Source organism: Suricata suricatta, chromosome 1 (assembly GCF_006229205.1).
Source record: "Suricata suricatta isolate VVHF042 chromosome 1, meerkat_22Aug2017_6uvM2_HiC, whole genome shotgun sequence".
Taxonomy (NCBI): domain Eukaryota; kingdom Metazoa; phylum Chordata; class Mammalia; order Carnivora; family Herpestidae; genus Suricata; species Suricata suricatta.
The window spans coordinates 64574357-64594323 of NC_043700.1; the positions used below are offsets into that span (position 1 = coordinate 64574357).

Below are 19967 nucleotides of genomic sequence, written 5' to 3' on the forward strand. Positions count from 1 at the left end.
AGATAGCTGTGAAATTAGGTGATTAACTAGTTGGTACCTAACCTTCTAATTTCTGCATAAGTCTAATTACATGAAATACAAGTTGGGGTTTTGATTTTTTACTTTGCTTTTCTGTTTGGAGTGTAAGTGTAACTACTGTAGTGTAGATGATGGAAAATAATTGCATATGTTAAAAAAATAAATAGAGAAAAAAATAAAGACATTTTTGAAAATAAGGTGACAAGGACAAAGAGAATAGGACAGTGTAATACAACTTTGGACACTGCAAATCAAATGCATGTGTATGTGGCATCAGATACCAGAAACTGAAACACAGTCTTTTCAGTGGGTAATATAGAACCACTCTAATTTATGCTGCAGAACCCTCAAGAGACTTTGGAATGGGAGTGCAGGTGGTAGAGAAGAAAATGGGCTAGAGTCAGGGATGGATATCTTTGAAGGCTTTAAGTCTCTTACTCCAGCAGAAAACTTCCAGAAAGGGTTAATGCAGAACACATTTCTTTACTGGGGACCATAGGTATAGGGGGCTTCCCTTTTTCATTTCCTACATGTCTGAGCCCTTCAAAAGGACATTATCAGCCATTTCTTCCTAAAATAGGCTCCATTCAGTTCATTCCCCAACCTTCATCACTCCCTAATCCCCACTTTATTTTTCAGACTGAAAGAGGGCAAGGATCTTACCTGCCTTTTTTCCCTGAGTTGCCAGGACTTAAAAAAATATTCAGTCCATAGAAGGTGCTCGATAACATTAGCAGGATGAATTGTTACCAACATGTGATATTCATTTATAAATACTTACCAATTCCTATAAATTTTAAATTTATATTTTAAATATCTAATACATGTTGTTGGTTTTTCATCCTTAAATTTCTAGCATATGTATATAGTCTAAGTGATAAAAGATTTTCATAATGTTTGTTGCCACTCCTAACTATGCCCATACTTTCCTATATCTAATCCCAATAGAGCCAGTTCCTTGAATTTGTCTGCAAATATATGTTGGCCAAAAAGAGTTGGGAGAGTGGTAAGACAGATTATCTGGGCTCAGGCAAGGGTGCTTACAGATTCCAGACTGACTCCTAGCATTTTAAGGAAAAGCCCAGAGTGCGGAAGGCATACCCAAACACGACACAGTTACTACACAGTCAGCTTTTACTCTGATGGGAAAGCGGGTAAAGGGAACTACAAGGATGAGGAAAACAGATACAAAGCCACTTAGTTTTCTAACCTTAGGATTCACTTAACGTCTAACCCCCACCCCCCCTACAGCTCATCTGCTGCTAACTTGACATTTTGTAGTCTTCCACTCAGTCCACCTTCAGATGGAGCCAGAGTAGAAGTGAAGTCATTTACATGGCAATTTTACCAATTGTCATTGACTAGTATTTATATACGGAAAATATGAGCCTTACAAGAATAGTGCTCACCAGAAAAATAATAGAAATAACACTGTTTAGAAGAATACCTTTTTTTTTTAAGGAAGTTTTATCATTTGTAGACCCCAGAACATAATGATTGAATAAAATTGATTCTTTAAAACTTTTTTCAACAAATGCTACTGCTTATACAAGGGAAGTTTATAAATTAAGAAGTTTTTAAAATATACTAGTCTTGGGGTCTATTTTATCAGACCATTTTACCCTAAATATTTTCATTTGCTCTCAGATTTATTTTCTCATCCAAACTTACCAATGTCATCGTCTGTCCTGTCAATTGGATCCTTCTCTAGGCAGTCTCTCACGATGTCCCTGCTCATGAGAGGATCTGATGCCCTCTCAATGTCTTCTTCATCATCATCGTCCTCAGAATCTACTGCTGTTTCTGGCAATCCACTCAGGTCCATATCACCAGCCTCGCTTTCTGTGGCCTTAAAAAAGACCGAGACCGTTTTTTAAAAAACCATTTTAAGTAAACCTTTTGTACCTAAAGGAAATGAGAGCAAGTCTAGTTTGAAATATTAAAATTTTAGTATATTGATTTGTCTGTAACTAAGCATGTATTCAATGTCAACAAACATTTATGCACTAGGCACTATGTAGGAAGAATCACTTGAAGAAAATAGGAGTGATTTAATCTCCTATTAAACATTTAGTTAGGATTAATGATCTTCTCTCAAAAATTCTGATTTCTAATCTGAACTGTCCCATGCATTTGAAATTGTAGAATAAAGATGAGAAAGACAGTGTTTGTTTTCATCTATTTTTCAAAGAGAATGACTTAAGCTAAGAGTTTAAGGTAATAAAGGATTTTGAGCAATTCCTTTCCCTAAAGAACAATTCCTATTCCCTAAAGAAAAGGATTTATTAATGCCAAGAAGATTCAATAACTTCTTTCCTATTAGATGGTTTTTGTGTAAAAGTGAACCATAAGTCAAAGGTGACTTGATAAGCATGTGAATAAAACATTAACATTTACTTTGATTATACCAATGTCCACTCTCAAATTATAAATCACCAAAAAGTATTAAAAGACCATATGCCTACAAGGAACACATTCTTTCTTCATTCCTCAACAAGGTGACTGTATCATCAATCAAATTTCAAGTAATCATGTACTTGAATACTTTCTTAGTCACTAGAGTCACAAATTTCAAAATGAGCTCTTCTATTGGGCTATCTCAAGGCTAGAACGGTTATCTTACTTAGGTCATCTTATAGCCTGCTGTGATTATCATTTCCACAATAGGTCTAAATGTTATCATATCAACCTTACCTGACATAATACACCCAGAATTTACCAACTGCTTAAGCATAGTAAGAGTAAACTTAATATTAACAACATAAGTCTTGAACATCACATTTTGCTGGATAAAATATTAAACTCTTAAAAAGTTTGTTATAAACCATTAACTTCCTAGAAAACATGTATTATAAAGTTCACTAGCTTAAAATAATTTGTAGTTCACATGGTTTTCAAAAATAATAAAGACATCCTATTTTTAAGAACAGGCAAGGGGCGCCTGGGTGGCTCAGTTGTTTAAGCGTCCGGCTTCAGCTCAGGTCATGATCTCATGGTTCGTGGGTTTGAGCCCCATGTCGGGCTCTGTGCTGACAGCTCGGAGCCTGGAGCCTGCTTCAGATTCTGTGTCTCCCTCTCTCTCTGACCCTCCCCTATTCGTAATGTCTCTCTCAAAAATAAATAAAAACCATAAAAAAATTTAAGAACAGGCAAAAATCTTTATTAAAATAAATGAAAATAAATGAAAGATAAAAATACAAAATGTTGAACTTGATCATGACCACCACCACCATCGTGTAACACTCAATACTTACAATGTGCCACGAACCGCTCTGTTTTATGTGTATAACTCATTTAATCCTCAAAACAATCCTATCAAGTGCTATTACTGACTTTTCTTATTCTTCAAATATTCCCATAAAGAGAAATTATTGCAAAATCAAAATTAGAAACCAGGGGGTGCCTGGGCAACTCAGTCGGTTAAGTGTCCAACTTTGGCTCAGGGCATGATCTCATGGTTCGTGAGTTAGAGCCCTGCATCAGGCTTTCTGCTGACAGCTTAGAGCCATTTCAGATCCTGTCTCCCCCTCTCTGTCCATCCCCGGCTTGCACGCGGTACGCTATCTCTCTCAAAAATAAATAAACGTTTAAAAAAAAAAAGATTAGAACCTAGGAATTCTGTCTCTACTGTCTTAGACAACCTAATCTAGCTCTTTACAACAGATACATAGAATGTGGATTTTTTTAATAGTAAGGCAGCTACTTCCTTTACAATTTGGACATCTTTATTTTTTTTAATGTTTTTATTTATTATTGAGACAGAGGAAAACAGAGCATGAGTGGGGAAGGGGCAGAGAGAGAGAGGGAGACAAAGAATCTGAAGCAGGCTCCAGGCTCTGAACTGTCAGCATAGAGACCAATGCGGGTCTTGAGATCTTGCCCTGAGCTGAAGTTGGCTGCTTAACCGACTGAGCCACACAGTCGCCCCAGAATGTGGCTTTTATAAGGATCTATACTTTTTTTTTTAGTTTGAGTATTTAAGAAAAGTTTCATTATTTTCTTATCAAAGTTTCACTTTTCTCAAGTCTTGGTTTATACTGCAAAACATAAGATTTAATCCTACCTTTTGAAGCAATACAAACAGGTACTAATATTTTCTGAAGTTTAATAAAAAGAATTTTAATCACATTTTCAATTCTTTAGGTACAATTTCCTGAGCTAAAATACATGTATATAAAAAAAAAACCTAAGGGGAAAATAAGTGAAGAAAGAATACCTAATGAAGACAGAATTAAAAGTGGAAAACCTAATGTCTACAAAAGCTCTTTAAATAATGGCCTTAGTAAATACTATTGCTTGGGTTACGACCATTAGGAGCAGAGATGCCCTAGGTGGAGGAGTGGTGAGGCCTTGGTAGCCTTGTGGTTTTTAAGTACTTGATAAAACATGTGTTTTATCAAGCAGCCATTTTTATTTTAGTTAAATTAACACTTCACTGGAAACTTTGTGGCATATTTCCTCAGTTGGGTCATTTTCTTAATACCCTTTAAAAAATGAAAATAATCTCTTAAGAACTGTATTCATAATACAATATATGGAATCACTTTTTATTTTAGTAAATCATAGAGCTTTTGGCATTGATCTGAGACTATGACTAGTTTTTTTTTTTTTTAGAATATTACTACTTAACTATAAGGTACATCTAAATTTGTATTAGGCTACACATGTGGAAGGTAAATTAATTTAGGACAGGAGTTATTTGCCTAGCTGAATTAACTGTGGCACACTCAAAAACACATCTTCTGGGGCCCCTGGGTGACTCAGTCGGTTAAGCCTCCGACTTCAGCTCAAGTCATGATCTCACGTTCGTGGGTTCAAGCCCCACGTGGGGCTCTGTGCTGACAGCTCAGAGCCTGGAGCCTACTTTCAATTCTGTGTCTCCCTCTCTCTCTGCCCCTCCTTGCTCATATTCTGTCTCTCTCTGTCTCAAAAATAAATAAAACATTTTTAAAAAGTTAAAAAAAAAAGATAAAGAAACACATCTCCTAATTTAAATTCAGAATGCACAGAATTGTCTCTAGATTCTAGAATGAAACTGAGGTAGAACTTGACATGGTATTATGCCAAGACTGTGATCAGAGAAATTAGGCCAACACTGTTATTATCACCACCTTATTTCTGAAGTCTAGAAATGTGACAATTTGCTAATGTTTGCTATCTTTACATTTTCACCCCAGTTCCCCCTTAACATTGAAGATTATTGTTCATCACCTTAAATTTTCAAATATACAATCAGCCCTCTGTATATGCATTCCTTAATATTAGCTGAGATTGAAGAAGGGACTAAAGAAGAAATAAAAAATAAAAAATAACTTCTAAATAATATAGTTTTTTTTAGCTTACAGTGTTTTTAAATTTTAAAAATCTAAAATACAGTAAGAGATAAAATATATATTTTGTGTCATTCCAAAGAAATCATTACTGTCATTTAAATAAATTTTATGTAAGTCTTAAATAAAACAAAAAGACTCCTTTTTTTTTTTCTTTTTAAGTAAGCTCTACACCCAACATGGGGCTTGAACTCACAAACCCCAGGCTCTATTGACTGAGTCAGCCGGGTGCCCCAGAACAAAAAGCCTTTTAAATATGAATTGGATTAGTCTCTCCACAACTGAATCCTCCATCCCATTTGTGGAAATAATTATTAGTTGTTTTCTGTTTCTGTTATGTGTATTCCATTCTTAAATCATTCATGAAATCACATTCATTAAACCAGTAACTTAGATTATATTTCTAAATAAATATCCATTATATTTAAGAGTATTATAGAATTCCTTTATTTCATTTTAATTTTATCTATTTTTTAAGTAAGCTCTAGGCCCAACATGGGGCTTGAACTTATAACCCTGAGATCAAGATTGGGAGGCTCTACTGACTAAGCCAGAAAGGTACCCCTACAGAATTTCCTTTAATACATTTTAGTAGAACTTGATAACAAGTTAGGAGTCTACTAATGCCATAATACTACTACTTCATGAACACTAAAGCTTTTGGAGACTGGAATGAAATGTTTACTGAACAAACATCAACTGGTCTACAGGAGAAGTGTACTAAACTTAGGAGCAATGCCTAGAACCTACTAGTTACTGAATTTACATTTGCTAAATGAACAAACTCAGGGTTTAGTAATTCAGATCTCAGCTCTACCATTTATTATGTGACTTTAGCAAAATTACTTAACCTCTATGAACCCAGTGTTATGAGTACAGTTCTATCCTCCCACTCATTAAACTGTTCTTGGATCAAGTAAGGGGAAAGAAAGAACGCCAGTTACAGGCCAAATCAAAAGTCAGTCCCTTCCTCACGAGAACACATTTTTTATATCAGCATTTGTATGTCTTTACCTCTCCCCATCGTGCCGATGAAGCTTATACAGAATTTGTATCAGCAGAATTTGTCAAAAAAACCTAAAACTCTGTTAAATAATGCAACCCCTTACTTACTATAAAACAACTGTCACTCAAACTAATTGCAACCCTTTAATTCCAGTGAAATGACTCATACAACAAATATAGGAACAGTGATCCTATACTGAATAACTACCATCTACGTGAAATCTTCACATCAATTCAGCAAATTAAGGTTATTGTTCCTACTCTTCAGATAAGAAAACACTAGGAAAATCAAATAAATTGTTCAATGCAAACAAAACCAAACCTAGTAATTGTGTTGGTACTTAAAATCAGGTCTGACCAATACAAACTACTAAATGATTTGCACTATAAAACTTTGCCCAGTTTTCTCAATAGACTGTCTTCATAAAGAAAATTGCTAAATCATTAATCATCAGGGAACTGAAAATAAAAGCCACAATGAAATATCACCTTATACCTGTCAAAATAGCTATAATCACAAAGACAAAAAATAAATAAGCAAACAAACAAATAAATAAAATAAAACAAAAAAACAAGTGCTGGCAAGTATGTGGAGAAAAAAACACTTATGCACTATTGGTGAGAATATAAATTGGTACAGCCACTGTGCAAAACAGAATAGATGTTCCTTAACAAATTAAAAGTAGAAATACTAGATGATCCACTAATTCTAGTACTGGGTATTTACCCAAAGAAAATGAAAACATTAATTCAAAAGAAGATATGTACCCCATATTTATTGCAGTATTATTTACAATAGTCAAAGTATGGAAGCAATTCAAGTATATATTGACAGATGAGTGGATAAAGATGTGGTTGTTGTACGTAAACACACACACACACACACACGTGCACACACAGGAATATTATTCAGCCATAAAAATGAATGAGATCTTGCCATTTGCAACAACATAGGTGAATCCAGAGGGTAAGTGAAAGGAGCTAGACCTAAGAGAAATAAGTCAGAGAAAGACAAATATCATATGATTTCACTTATATGTGGATCTAAAAAACAAACAAACAAAATGAATACACAAACCCAAAGCAGAAACATAACCTATAAACACAGAGAACAAACTAATGGCTACCAGAAGGAAGGGTGAAGAGTGAAAGATACTGGCTTCCAGTTACAAAATGAATACTTATGAGAATAAAAGGTACAGCATAGGGAATATAGTCACTGGTACTGTAATAACATTGTATGGTGACAGATGGTGTCTACACTAGTGGTGTGCAAAGCATAACATACTGATTTGTCCAATCACTTATGTTATAATCACTAATGCAACACTGTGTCAACTATACAAAAACATAGTTAAAATATAATAAAGCAATGAAATGTTTTCTGCTTTGCTAATTCATAAAACATAAATTTTAAATACATATATTTGTATGTAAACATAAACAAAACTTTTGCTATTTTATGGCTTCCTCCAAACTGTATTACTAAGATTAATGTTAGTCTTTAAATCGTTCTATTCTAAATAAAGATAGGCACACAGGCACTTTATATTTTAAAAGTGTCTGATTATATTTGTCTCAGAAGCAAGAAGGGAGGCTTACATAATACAGTTAGGCAAATAACTCCTGTCCTTAATTAATTTACCTTTCACATGTATAGCCTAATATAGACTTAGATGCACATTATAGTTAAACAGTAATATTCTCATAAAAACTAATAATAGTCTCAGATCAATGCCAAAAGCTCTATGATTTACTGAAATCAAAAGGGATTCCATATACTTTATTATGAATACAGTTAAGAGATTATTTTCACTTTTTAAAGGATATCAAGAAAAAGAACAAATGTGAAAAAATATTAAATGCCATGAAGCATCCAGTGAATTGTTAATTTAACTAAAGTAAAAATAACTACTACACATGTTTTATAGAGTACTTAAAAACCATTTACGAGAAAGAAGTTTTTGCATATTAAGTACTCGATGCACATCCCCATGTTTAAAAGGGTTGCTTAGTAATTATTCTTGATGTAAAATAAATTTTGTGCAGAATTTCAAATGTACATAAGTAACCCACATAGCACCTAAGACAAACCCTGATATAAATTCAAGCTAGTAGAAGCCTATATTGAATGCTAATGCTGATGATAATTTACCTGAGACAAGTAAGTAGGAACTATCTACAAAACCAGTAAAACGTTGGCTTGAGAATATAATTCATATTCCGGAAACATGCTTGTAATCCAAAGCATTCCTATATCAAAGTGAATTTCAAGAACCACTGGCTCAGTTGTGATCATGTGACATTTGCCATCACGTACTATGCCTTTTATAAGACATCGCTCGTTTATCAAATTAAAATTTATTAGAAATGTTTGCTTGTCTTGTGAAACACTTGCAGAACAAGTTACTCACAATCCAAGGTTTTCCTGTGTATGTAGACAGTATGAAAATATTTGGAAATCTAGCCGGTGTATTATAATTTATGCTGTTCCTAATTTTATACATCATTTTTAAAAATTTGAATATAGACTTTAAAATATATTTATGCCTAAAAGACAGGAACAATTTTATAGCTTATAGTATAAATTGTTAGGTTTCTTTCCAAAAATTATAATCTTAACAGGTGTAAGAATATCTGTAAATATTTATTATAAGAAAGTCTATGCTAATTTGACAGGAAAATAGTATCATATTTATTCTTCATATACTCAATTACTAATAGGTTGTAAAGATTTTATTTAAGGTATAGGTATCTGCATGTACTCTTTTGCAAATTACCTAATCTTGCCCTTTGAATATTGTTTTATGGTGAGCCAAGTATTTTTCTTATTAATTTGCATACATGAGTTATATTCTGACTTTAAATATTTGTCTCAAATGATTGTTTTAATTATTAAATTTTTTGATTGTCATACCGTAAGGCTTTGCTAACTCTTTAGATGATCTGAAAGATAGTCTTAATTATGATATAAAGTGAGGCTATAAAGTGGCTCACCCCACCATGGAGATCATTTATTGAATAATCCATCACATTCTTTACTGGTTTGTAAGGATTCCTCTATTACATATTACATCCTTACAAATGAATTCCATTTCACTTGAACTCTCTGTTCTATTGATCTATTTTTGAACAACTATTTCCAGTCCACCAAGCTTCTGCTCTGATAATCATGCTATGTAGCCAGAATCTTATGGCTAGAATCGCACTGTCTCATATCCCCAACTTAGGCATTCTGTTTTCTGCTGCCAAAAAACTCCTACTTTCCAATTGCTTCCATCTGTTTCCAAGATAACTATTTTTCAACTCAAGCATGATCTTTAGTCTTCAAGACTCTACTCCCTTCTATGTCTAGCTTTCCCACCTCCAGCTTCTAAAACCTAGTCTGTATTTCAATCACATCCATTCAGTCTATCTTTACCCAATGCCCAGTTTCCTGGCTCTAGAGAGAAAATGGAGACAGGACAGAGAAGTTCCCTGCCTTCTTAAAGCTGTCATCTTAGTAAACAGATAGAACAGAGAAAGCAATAATCATTTGGGGGGGAAAAAAAACCCTCTAAATAAAAGGAATAGCCAGGAAAGGAATCAAAATGCAGGACCTACATTTCAGACAGTAATAAGGAAAGGACTCTCTGAGAAGATGGTACTTGAAAATGAAGGCATAAAAGGATCAAGCTAGGAGAAAACATTCCAGGCAGAAGGCATGCAAAAACAAAGGCCAGCAGTTAAAAGAAGCTGGCATGTTGCTACATCCGTCTCTGTGATACACTCATTTAACAAGACTCCAGGCCTGGGTGCAGCCAAATCTCTGCTTTCTTTGTGCTTGCTGCAGGAAAAAAAAAAAAAAATACTTAAAAGGGCAGAGGGAAGTCACTCTGTATTTGAGGGTACCATCTCAACTACGCTTCCATTACTCTAGTCAATTTGTTCTCCTACTCTCTGAAACAACTATTCTGAAACTTCTCTCTCCTTAAAACTTTCGGCCTGCCAACTCTCTCACTCTCAACAAATGGACTCAACTCTTTAGATGGGAAAACTAAAGCCATCAGAGAGACGCTTTCCACTCTCAAAGCCCCCACTCCAAGCCCACCACGATAATATGTACCTGCAGAAACAGAGGAAGGCTTCTTTTCTTACAGCTCATTAATCCACTTGGCTCTTCTTGAATTCCTCTACTCCTACCCTCTTAGAAAAATTATTCTACCTTTTTCTCTCGGTACACGACATTCAATTTCAGCCTCTCTGTGTCCATCTCGTAAGCACTTATACTCACTTCAGTATGACAACATTCTGACTTAGGAAAATTCTCCTAAGTCAGAATTATACAGAGTTTGAAGGTCCGCCATGGGAGATAGCTGTCCATCTCTGGTAATGTTCCAGAATAAACTGAATGCTTCACTGACAGAAAGGCAGTAGAGGACTCAAATATAAAGCTACTCACTGACAAGGTGCACCTGCCAGATTTCTTCTCACCTTAAGAATTTCTGATTTAAACATAATAGAAATGGTCTATTGGGGATTTCTATTAAATGTTAACTTTAATATAGCTAACAACAAATCCTTAGGTACACCTTTGGATTCTTCCTTATGAAGGATAGAAAATTAACAGGCTACATGCCTGCCATCAAATTTGAAGTGAATAGCTTTGAAAACTCAACTGAAACAAATCAAAATACACAGAGACCCTCTATTTCATCTATACCCCAAGCTAAAGTCAGACTGAAGGCAGACCATGTCAGAGCAATTTGGAGTTCTTGGCCTCAGTCTGGATTCTCAGACATCTGTACCATCAAGAAATTCCTCATGAACTTAACCCAAGCCTATGCAAGGGTTAAACACATAAAGCTAGAATTCCCTTGAGAATATGTCTCAAAAATTCTACGAACCACTTATTTCATTCTTACTATAAACTTGCTTTCTAGGAGTTCCATTTAGGTGTGTATACACTTGACAGCAGTGGTAACTGCTGCAACCTCAAGCTGTGTCTCCACTGCAGATTTTTAACGCGTATAATCGCCTCACAGTTTAGGAGACAGGGGCTCTACCATGATATTCCAGTTACTAGAAAGCACAGCTTTTAGGTATACCATTCATTGTTTTAGGACAAGGGATACTTGAATAAATGTTTAAAAAAAAACCCAACTTCTAAAAATTGGTATTAGAGGCAGGTAGAGGAAGGAGAGCAAGTTTACCTTATCCACCACCTTCTCCTCCTCTAACATCTGAAAATGTGATTACTTCCTAAAAATTTTATTATAAGTTAACACTTAATGCAAAGTATCTATCTTTGCATTTGATATTGTATCAAAATTACCTGAAAGACCCACATAATATTTCTTATTGCAAAATAATAAATTCTTAATCAGCCAAGAATCTGCAAATAATTGCATTTGGGGCTACTGATTATTAGTCAAGGCTACAAACCCTTGAATTACAGGAAAGTGTATACCTATTACTTCCTTAAAATAAAACTAATTTTCTAAGATCTACTAAGTTTAGAACTTAAATATGTTTTGCCCTGATAGTATTATAATTAACTACTTTTAGTATTTTTTTTAAAATACAAACTTAGCACTGCCTGAAGATTTTATGATCTTGAAACACTATAATGTTTCTAAAGAAAGGTACTTCTTTGGTCATCTTGTATCACAATTCCTATAAACTCAAGAATCATACTTTGTAAAGTGAGTACTATGTTCCTGTTGTTTGAAACCATCCAAAAGTCCATATTAGTAGTATGTATTTAAAGACCACCCTACAGATGGGCTTTCTCTTTTTGCATATATTAGTCACTTTTCCTAAATTTGGATATTCTAAGACAATGAACTATTCCTTAACAATTAAAATTAGTTTGCTTTTCAAATATCTTTGGAATTCCATAGTTCTTTCTTTTCTATCCATCTGTATCATAAGAATTTATTTTAAACACATAACGAAATCTATACATAATTTTAAAATGCAAGAAAAATAATCTAATGATCCAATTATAATAATAATCTTTCTCATCATATTCAAGACTTTAATAAGAAAAAATTACTACATAGTATAATTCTGCAGTTTTTCCCTACAGTTTTAGTCAAGAAAGAGTCCTAAACCTAATATGTCTATATTCAAATTTATAAAATATTTGAAGTCCAGAGAAACAACTCCAAGGTGACCACTCCATTTAAAATTTTGATAACTGGCAATAGCAGAAGCAAAAACAGTTAGACAGTAGTTCAACTTCCCAAAACAGACATACTATTTGCCTCTGTGAAGCACAAACATTAAAATTTTATGTACCTATAAGTACATATAATATACATACATATACTTTATAGATCCTATCAATTAAGAATCATAAGATTCCTTGGAATACATAAAAATGAAACAAATGACAAGAAAAACACCTTCTTACCTGATAGATATCAGAAAGACTGCTGCTTCCAGAATCACTAGTGATACTACATCCTGAATGGCTAGAAGAAACGTGCGTCACCTGTGGGTGGAGACTATCAGTAAGGTGTAGTTTTGTGAAATCTGCAGGAAGCTATGGAAGGAGCAGGAGAAATAGGATTACCATTTGAATCAAGAACTCTTAAGAAGACATTGAAATATTTTATTATACTCTATTCCATACCATTTACCCAAAAGTACAAGATCCTTCATTTTTCAAGTTCACAAATTATTAAATATTGTCCCTATTTATCAAAAATCACAAAATAAATTTTGAAAGTTTATGGACATTCAGTGAACCCTAATACTAAATACAATGCTTAAAGAGGTGGATTTGGAAGTTAAGATTAACTTGGGTGAGCATTTAATTCAGTGAGTGACAACTTTCAAATTATATGCCATTGAGCAAATTAATCTACTGCTATTTGTTAGCCACTATAAACACAACTTTGTAGCAAGAAATAGCTTAAACAAGAAAACAGACTTGAGGTTTTTATATGCCTAAATAATACTTAAAAGTAAAAAAATAGCATCTTAGAATTGACAAAATGTTTTGCTATATAATAATTCTACTAGGTTCTATGGAGAAAACAGAATAGGATCCCTTCAACGAACTTAGAGTAGAGAAAGTTATGGACAATATTTATCAATCTACTCACATACACATAAATATCAATTTTCTATCTGTTCAGTTTAAACCCTAAATAAAATAGCTTCTGTTGAACAGATTCACTAAGCATCCATCAGGTGCTTCTATGATTCTCCCATATAACAGAGAAAAGGTATTGAAAAAGAAAACATCCATACATTTGCCCATTCAACAAACATCTGCCGAGCCTTTTTCCTCTTACTGTGTGCTAGTCAGTGAATGAGACACTAACATTGCCCTAAGAATCTTACACTGTAAGTTACTATCAGTTTTTTTGAATTAAGAAGGGCCACTATTTATAATATCCCACTTATACTATCGGCCAGTAATATACATGACATTTCAAAATATATGTTGACATTATGCAATATTGTTAACATTCTCTTTCCTCCCTACATATTAATCCTATTTAGCTGTTGAATAATAATGAAGAATATTAAAATACAACTTAAGAGTTTATCTTAGCAACATTCCCTTCTCTCCTTTGATCCTCATCCCTTCCCCACTTTCCAAAAATAAGATGCCATTGCATAGATTAGAATAAGTTTCCCAAGGGAGGCGATTCATTTTTACGGCAATAACCAAAGAATTTTAATACCCCAAAGTTCCAAACAAAGAGGCAAAACGTACTTATATCCCACTATCATTCAGATCTCACTTAATAAACAGGTTACTATATTTAATGACATTAAATACAGGCTATGAAGAAATATTTTTGACTTCATGAGAAACAAGGTATACAAAGAAAAGACTTAAAAACAAATGTATTAGGAGACAATGATTAGATGCCAAGTAAATGGACCAAAAAACACATATATATGTTGGAGGGGCTCAGAGAAGTGAGATGTACTTAAATGGGTGAGATCATCGCAAAAATGACCTATCTCACTAAGCGTAGTTTTTTAAAAGTCTGATAATTGAAGATGCTCTGAAATACTAGATAAAATTGAGGAGAATAACAATTCCTCTACAAAGAATAGACAGGTAGGTAACTCTAAGATTAGAGTTTATAAATATTTATTCACAAGGTAAAACAGTGAAATATTTGCAGGACTTTTACAGGAATGATTTGAAGACAGAAATCTCCTGAGATGCACTATTGACTATGATTTTGCATGTTGCTAAGTGATAGATATCAGATATTAAAATAATGTGTCCAAAATCAGGATAAATACTCTTCATCATCCTGGCTACATTTCCAGTATATCAGTCACTCACTGCAGAAGGCAACTGGGGAAACATTACTCAATGGCTCAGTGATTTTAAAAGGCATAATAAATCGATACATATAATTACAGAGCAGTAAACTGATTTCTACTGATTATCTTATATAGACATGACTTAGGTTTATATGTGCCACATAGGGCGACTTTTAAAATTAACTTAAATGTGTCAAATGAAGACATCATTAATGAATTTTTACTCAGAGAGACTTATTTATTCAAGTCTCAAAGGACTCTCTTCAGTATCGTGGGCTGGTCATCTTCGCTAAGACTTCCCTGTGTGGAAAGCACTAAGAGCTACAGAGCCCTGCATCGAACAGAACACACAGGGTCCAGCCTCTGTGTACCCCGATCTATTCATCCATGCTAGCTGACAGCCACAGATACCAGAATTACCTGGCTATGCTAGGCTAAGAACCATAAAGACTGTTTAAAAAGCTAAAGAGAAATATTTCCACTCTTAAGAATTCATTTCTACTTTATACATAAACACTTATTGAGTATCCATTATGTCAGACTGTTAGACCCAGGGAATATGGAGGTGAATATGACATTCCTGATTCTAAATGTAACTAGCTTCTACTACCCAAAATGTCATTGAAATTGGGGTGACCCGCAATAGAAAAAGAAGTCAAACATATTTTGTTAAATAAGGCTTTTAACCCCCCACCTGTATTTTTTGCATAACAGCATGAAATGTTAAACTCAAGGAAAATGCATACATAATATAGTATTAACTGAATGCTTCTTTATATTAGAACAGATGCCATATTTAGGAAAGCTTTAAGTTTTTCCCACAGATTGGGAGAATAGTATCATGGTCAAATTTCACTGAAAGTACACTTCAGCCACAGTTGGGAAAAGCGTGGAATGGGAGAAGTTGTGGAAGTTGTTCCCATAGAGGGAGAGTCTGAACTGCACTGACGTGACCAGCTGGCCACAACACCCTAAAAGAAGAGAGACATGAGCCACGTCTGGGGGATATTGGTCTTTAAAAGGCAAATAAACTATAGGGACTGGGAGTCAGAGGACAAACACTGTGACACGGACCCACATTTAAACATGAGGTCAACAAGGGTAGCACAGAATCCCTAGGAAGGCAGTAACTCATCGTCTGAGTAAAATATACCAAAAAAGCGGGTGTGGGGGGGGGGGGTGTATTACATGCCAAAGACAACAAGATTCATTTATTCCAAACTTTTCTAGGCTTGACCCAGGACCTATTTAAATTACTATCATTATCCTACTTAATTAAATTTCAGATTAAAATGGGGCTATGAAGTGTCTTGTGATTCTAGCCACCATTTATAACAGAAACTGTATAAGAGAAATTTTTGAAGTAGGGACTATATACAGCAATTACCTGAATAATATTAGACAGTAATTAAAGAGGAAAGCAATGCATTTTTATACATTTTTATCTTAATACCAATATATTTCACCAATTTATTTAAAATTTAAAGGAGTCTCTTACATTTTTCTTTATATTTAAAATTTTTAATATTTGATATATGAATATATCACTCTTAAAATGTCTCCTGGATCAAAGTGACGTATATTCCTAAAATAGGAATAGTTGTGGATCATAACTGCAATAAACTGTTAGGCAAATGACTAAATCATAGTTTAACCATAAACACTATTAACTACGTAAGAAATACAGGGTAGGGACCTGGGTGGCTCAGTTGGTTAAGCGTCCGATATCGGCTCAGGTTATGACCTAGCAGTTCATGGGTTCGATCCCCACATCAGGCTCTGCTGACAGCTCAGCCTGAAGCCTGCTTTGGATTCTGTGTCTCCCTCTCTCCTGCCCCTCCCCTGCTTGCACTCTATCAAAAATAAATAAACATTAAAAAAATAAACACAGGGTAATATTAAAATCAGATACTTAAATGTATAAAGTGAGCATAAGCAAAATCATAGTTTCATAAAATCTGGTTATCAATTATATAGTAACTTGTTTTCTCCTTTGGGAGAAACAGGGATGTCAATAATTAGCTGTAAACAAGCACTATACAAAAGGCTTCCATCTCATACATGAACAGGCATTTGATGATAACCTTTGATTTATTAATGAGTCTAATGATTGGCGTTTATAAAATTACTTCCAATTTTACCAGTTAATAAATGACCTGTTTTGAACATAAATGCAATGAGTTTGAGTGCCTCGAAGTGTCTGACAAGAATAAGTAAATACTTTGTCAAAATGGGAGAAGTGGTTTTAATGTAGGTGAGACTAAGACGGCTGCCTTCTTCCCTTTCCTTCTCTCTCCACTAAAGACTTCTTTATGTTCATGTTTTCAAGCTCTGCCAGGAAGAGCTGGTGTATTACGGGACATGTGATGGAAATGTAGCAGAGTTTCATGTTTCATGATGCATTATTATTAGCCTAGATTTGCTGAGAAACCCAATATGTTAAAGAAGACTGAAAAACAAAAAACAAAAAAGAAAATACTGCTCCCAATATTTGAAATTTATATAACTGAAAAATTTCCCAATTAACCTTAGAATCACTTTATTTCAAGAAATAGTAACAACAAAACATACAAGGTTTGGGGTGACTGCTGGGATCTGTACAATCTTCCCTAGCCGTTTACCTTGAGTAACACTGTGAAGGTAAATTAAATATACTCAGTGTCCGAAAACTAACTTTATATTGAGATGTATTACTAAGAATTTACCCAAAGAAATACTGTTTTCCTCCTATCATCACTGAAGTTTTGTTAGTATTCTTTATGCTCAAGTTTTCAAGCTCTGCAAGGGAAGAGTTGGTATGTTGACACATTAACAACTTTTTTTTTTTCAGAGATGTTAGTGAAAATACAGTCTCCTATACTTTCTACTCATTCATCACTGATTGGAAACCTGTGTTGTGAGGATTAAATGAATGGCTGGACACAAAGCATTCAGAGTAGGGTCTGGCGCACAGAAATCACTATAGAAGTGTGTTAGTTAGAATTACCATATGCAGATGCTGTGTAAGAAACAGGTCTCTTCTAGCTCCAGAATTCCTGTAGCTGACATCTAAGACTAGATACCAGTAGGTTACTGAGCTCCTCCCTGAGAGGGCTTTAGCCAAAATCATCCAGCCAGAAACACTATTCCCTTATCCACTTCAGAATTCAAGTTGTATTTCAAAAGCAATTTCTATTCTCTGTGTCTGTACACACACACACATGCATGCACCCTGTATTTCTTTTACTACTTATCTTTTCAGTTACTACTAGTCCTCACATTCTCTGATCTGTTTCTATATACAGTTTGAAATAAGCAGGAATATTATTTATAGTTCATTTGAAAGTCCACTTTATAATATGGTTGACTTTTATATCTCTCAATTGTAATATTTCTTTAAGAACACCATATAAGTGAAACATATGAACTCCTGAATATTATTTATCAGAAATAATTTTTGTGGGGGCACCTGGGTGGCTCAGTCAGTTAAACGTCTGACTTCAGCTCAGGTCATGATTTCATGGTTCATGTGTCTGAGCCTCATATCAGGCTCTATGCCGACAGCTCAGAGCCTGGAGCCTGCTTTGGATTCTGTGTCCTTCTCTCTCTGCCCCTTCCCCTGCTTATGCTCAGTCTCTGTCTCTGTCTCGAAAATAAATAAACATTAAAAAATTTTTTTAATTAAAAAATAATTTTTGCGGAGCGCCTGGATGGCTCTGCCAGTTAGTTAAGTGTCCAACTCTTGGTTTCAGCTCGGGTCATCATAATCTTACAGTTAATGAGGTTGAGCCCTGCATCAGGCTCCATGCTGTCAGCTTGAGATTCCCTCTCTCCCCCTTTCTGCCCCTCCCCTGCTCATGCTCATGCGAGCACTCTGTTTCAAAATAAATAAACCTTAAAAAAAGTAATTTTTGTTTCCCTTATACTGCCTTACGATACGCTGTAGATCCAATACTTATTCTTGATTACATCATGCATCAGTAGTCCACAAAGAGAAAGATGTTTGCACAATATACAATTTCTTTTGTTCATAAACATAAAGGCAAGAAAGTCTCCCCAAAAGTGTCATGAGATGATAATTTAATAAACCGATATCTAATTACAGTTCTCATTAAAATACATGGAGACATGTTTTAATGTTGTTATGACTATGTTTTACAGGAATGAGTCTACAAAAATTTGCTTTGTATCTACTGGAGAAACCTGACAAAAATTAATGTTTTTAAGAACATTCTCCCAGCCTCCTGTCAGGCTCAAAAGACATAAACCTCATGTAAGATATATATGGAGTAATCATCTAGTCAACCTCCTCCTAAGTCAGGGAACTTTGAACAAGTTAATTAATTTCCATATACCTTAGTTTCTTCCATCAAAAGAATATAACATAATACAATGACTAAATGAAATAATCATTGTAACCCATAGAATCTACTTTTCTGATGCCTCTCTCTTCCTTTTCATTCCCTCTGTCATTTTCCAGTCAAGGTTCTCCATCACCTTAGGTCAGATTATTTTTCAAATGAAATGAAAAAAAAACCTAACTTACTTTTGACACTGTCATACCTAACACTATCATTATAGGGTACTTATTACATATATATTCCCCCAAGTATGTTCATATGGAGAAACTTACTGCTTAGATTACTGTACTAAATTTTATAAAGTAAATAACCTCACTACATGATATGCTTATAGTCCAATTACTCCCTTTTATAAACATTCAAATATTCATAGCTAAGAATTTCTCTCAAAGTGATAAGATCTTGGGGAATTTGTGCTTTTGTGGGTGTACGAGGTTTCACTGCAAAAATCTCCATGTATTTGACCCAGATGCATCTGCCAACCTCACAAGGCTTAACCACAGCAAGTTGCCCTTGCCGTCCTGAGCACATAGTCTCTGTAGGTCAGTCTGAACAGAAACACCACTGCGTGGGGGTGGGGGGCCGGGGGAAGCACAAGTTTAGTCATGCTTTATTTCAAAAACCCCCTGCTACTATTCAACATTAAAATAATGTTTCTGAGTGAGCTGTAATAGAAGTTGCTATTAAGATAAGCTTATATACATAAATATTTCACATGGCTTTCTGTCCAAAAATAAACCCTCATGTGTTAGAATTAGCTACGGAAATATGGTAGTGACCTAGCCCTCACCCCAGGGCAGAAGGGCACTCTCATTTTTTTCTAGGCTTTGTAACATAAATGAATCATAAATGTCACTGGCTATAATCAGGCAAAGTACAACCTTTCTACAATTTAATTCCTACACCTATGAAATAGTGTTTATTTGAACACAAATAGAATATACCTAAGGCCCTCGTTAAAGAAAATAAACAATCAAAACTAGTAAACTGA

The 19967-nt window shown here is 34.5% G+C and overlaps 1 protein-coding gene across 12 annotated transcripts in view; it reads right to left on the bottom strand.

Annotated features, from left to right (window-relative positions):
- The window catches only part of RAPGEF2 (Rap guanine nucleotide exchange factor 2), a 252639-nt gene that overhangs the window by 43170 nt on the left and 189502 nt on the right, over nucleotides 1-19967 (bottom strand). For all 12 annotated transcript variants that reach the window (XM_029939372.1, XM_029939328.1, XM_029939338.1 and 9 more), the window contains 2 exons: nucleotides 12751-12882; nucleotides 1690-1867 (listed from right to left, as the gene is read on the bottom strand). In XM_029939372.1, coding sequence (XP_029795232.1) covers nucleotides 1690-1867; nucleotides 12751-12882 — 310 coding nt within the window. The remainder of the gene's footprint in view (nucleotides 1-1689; nucleotides 1868-12750; nucleotides 12883-19967) is intronic.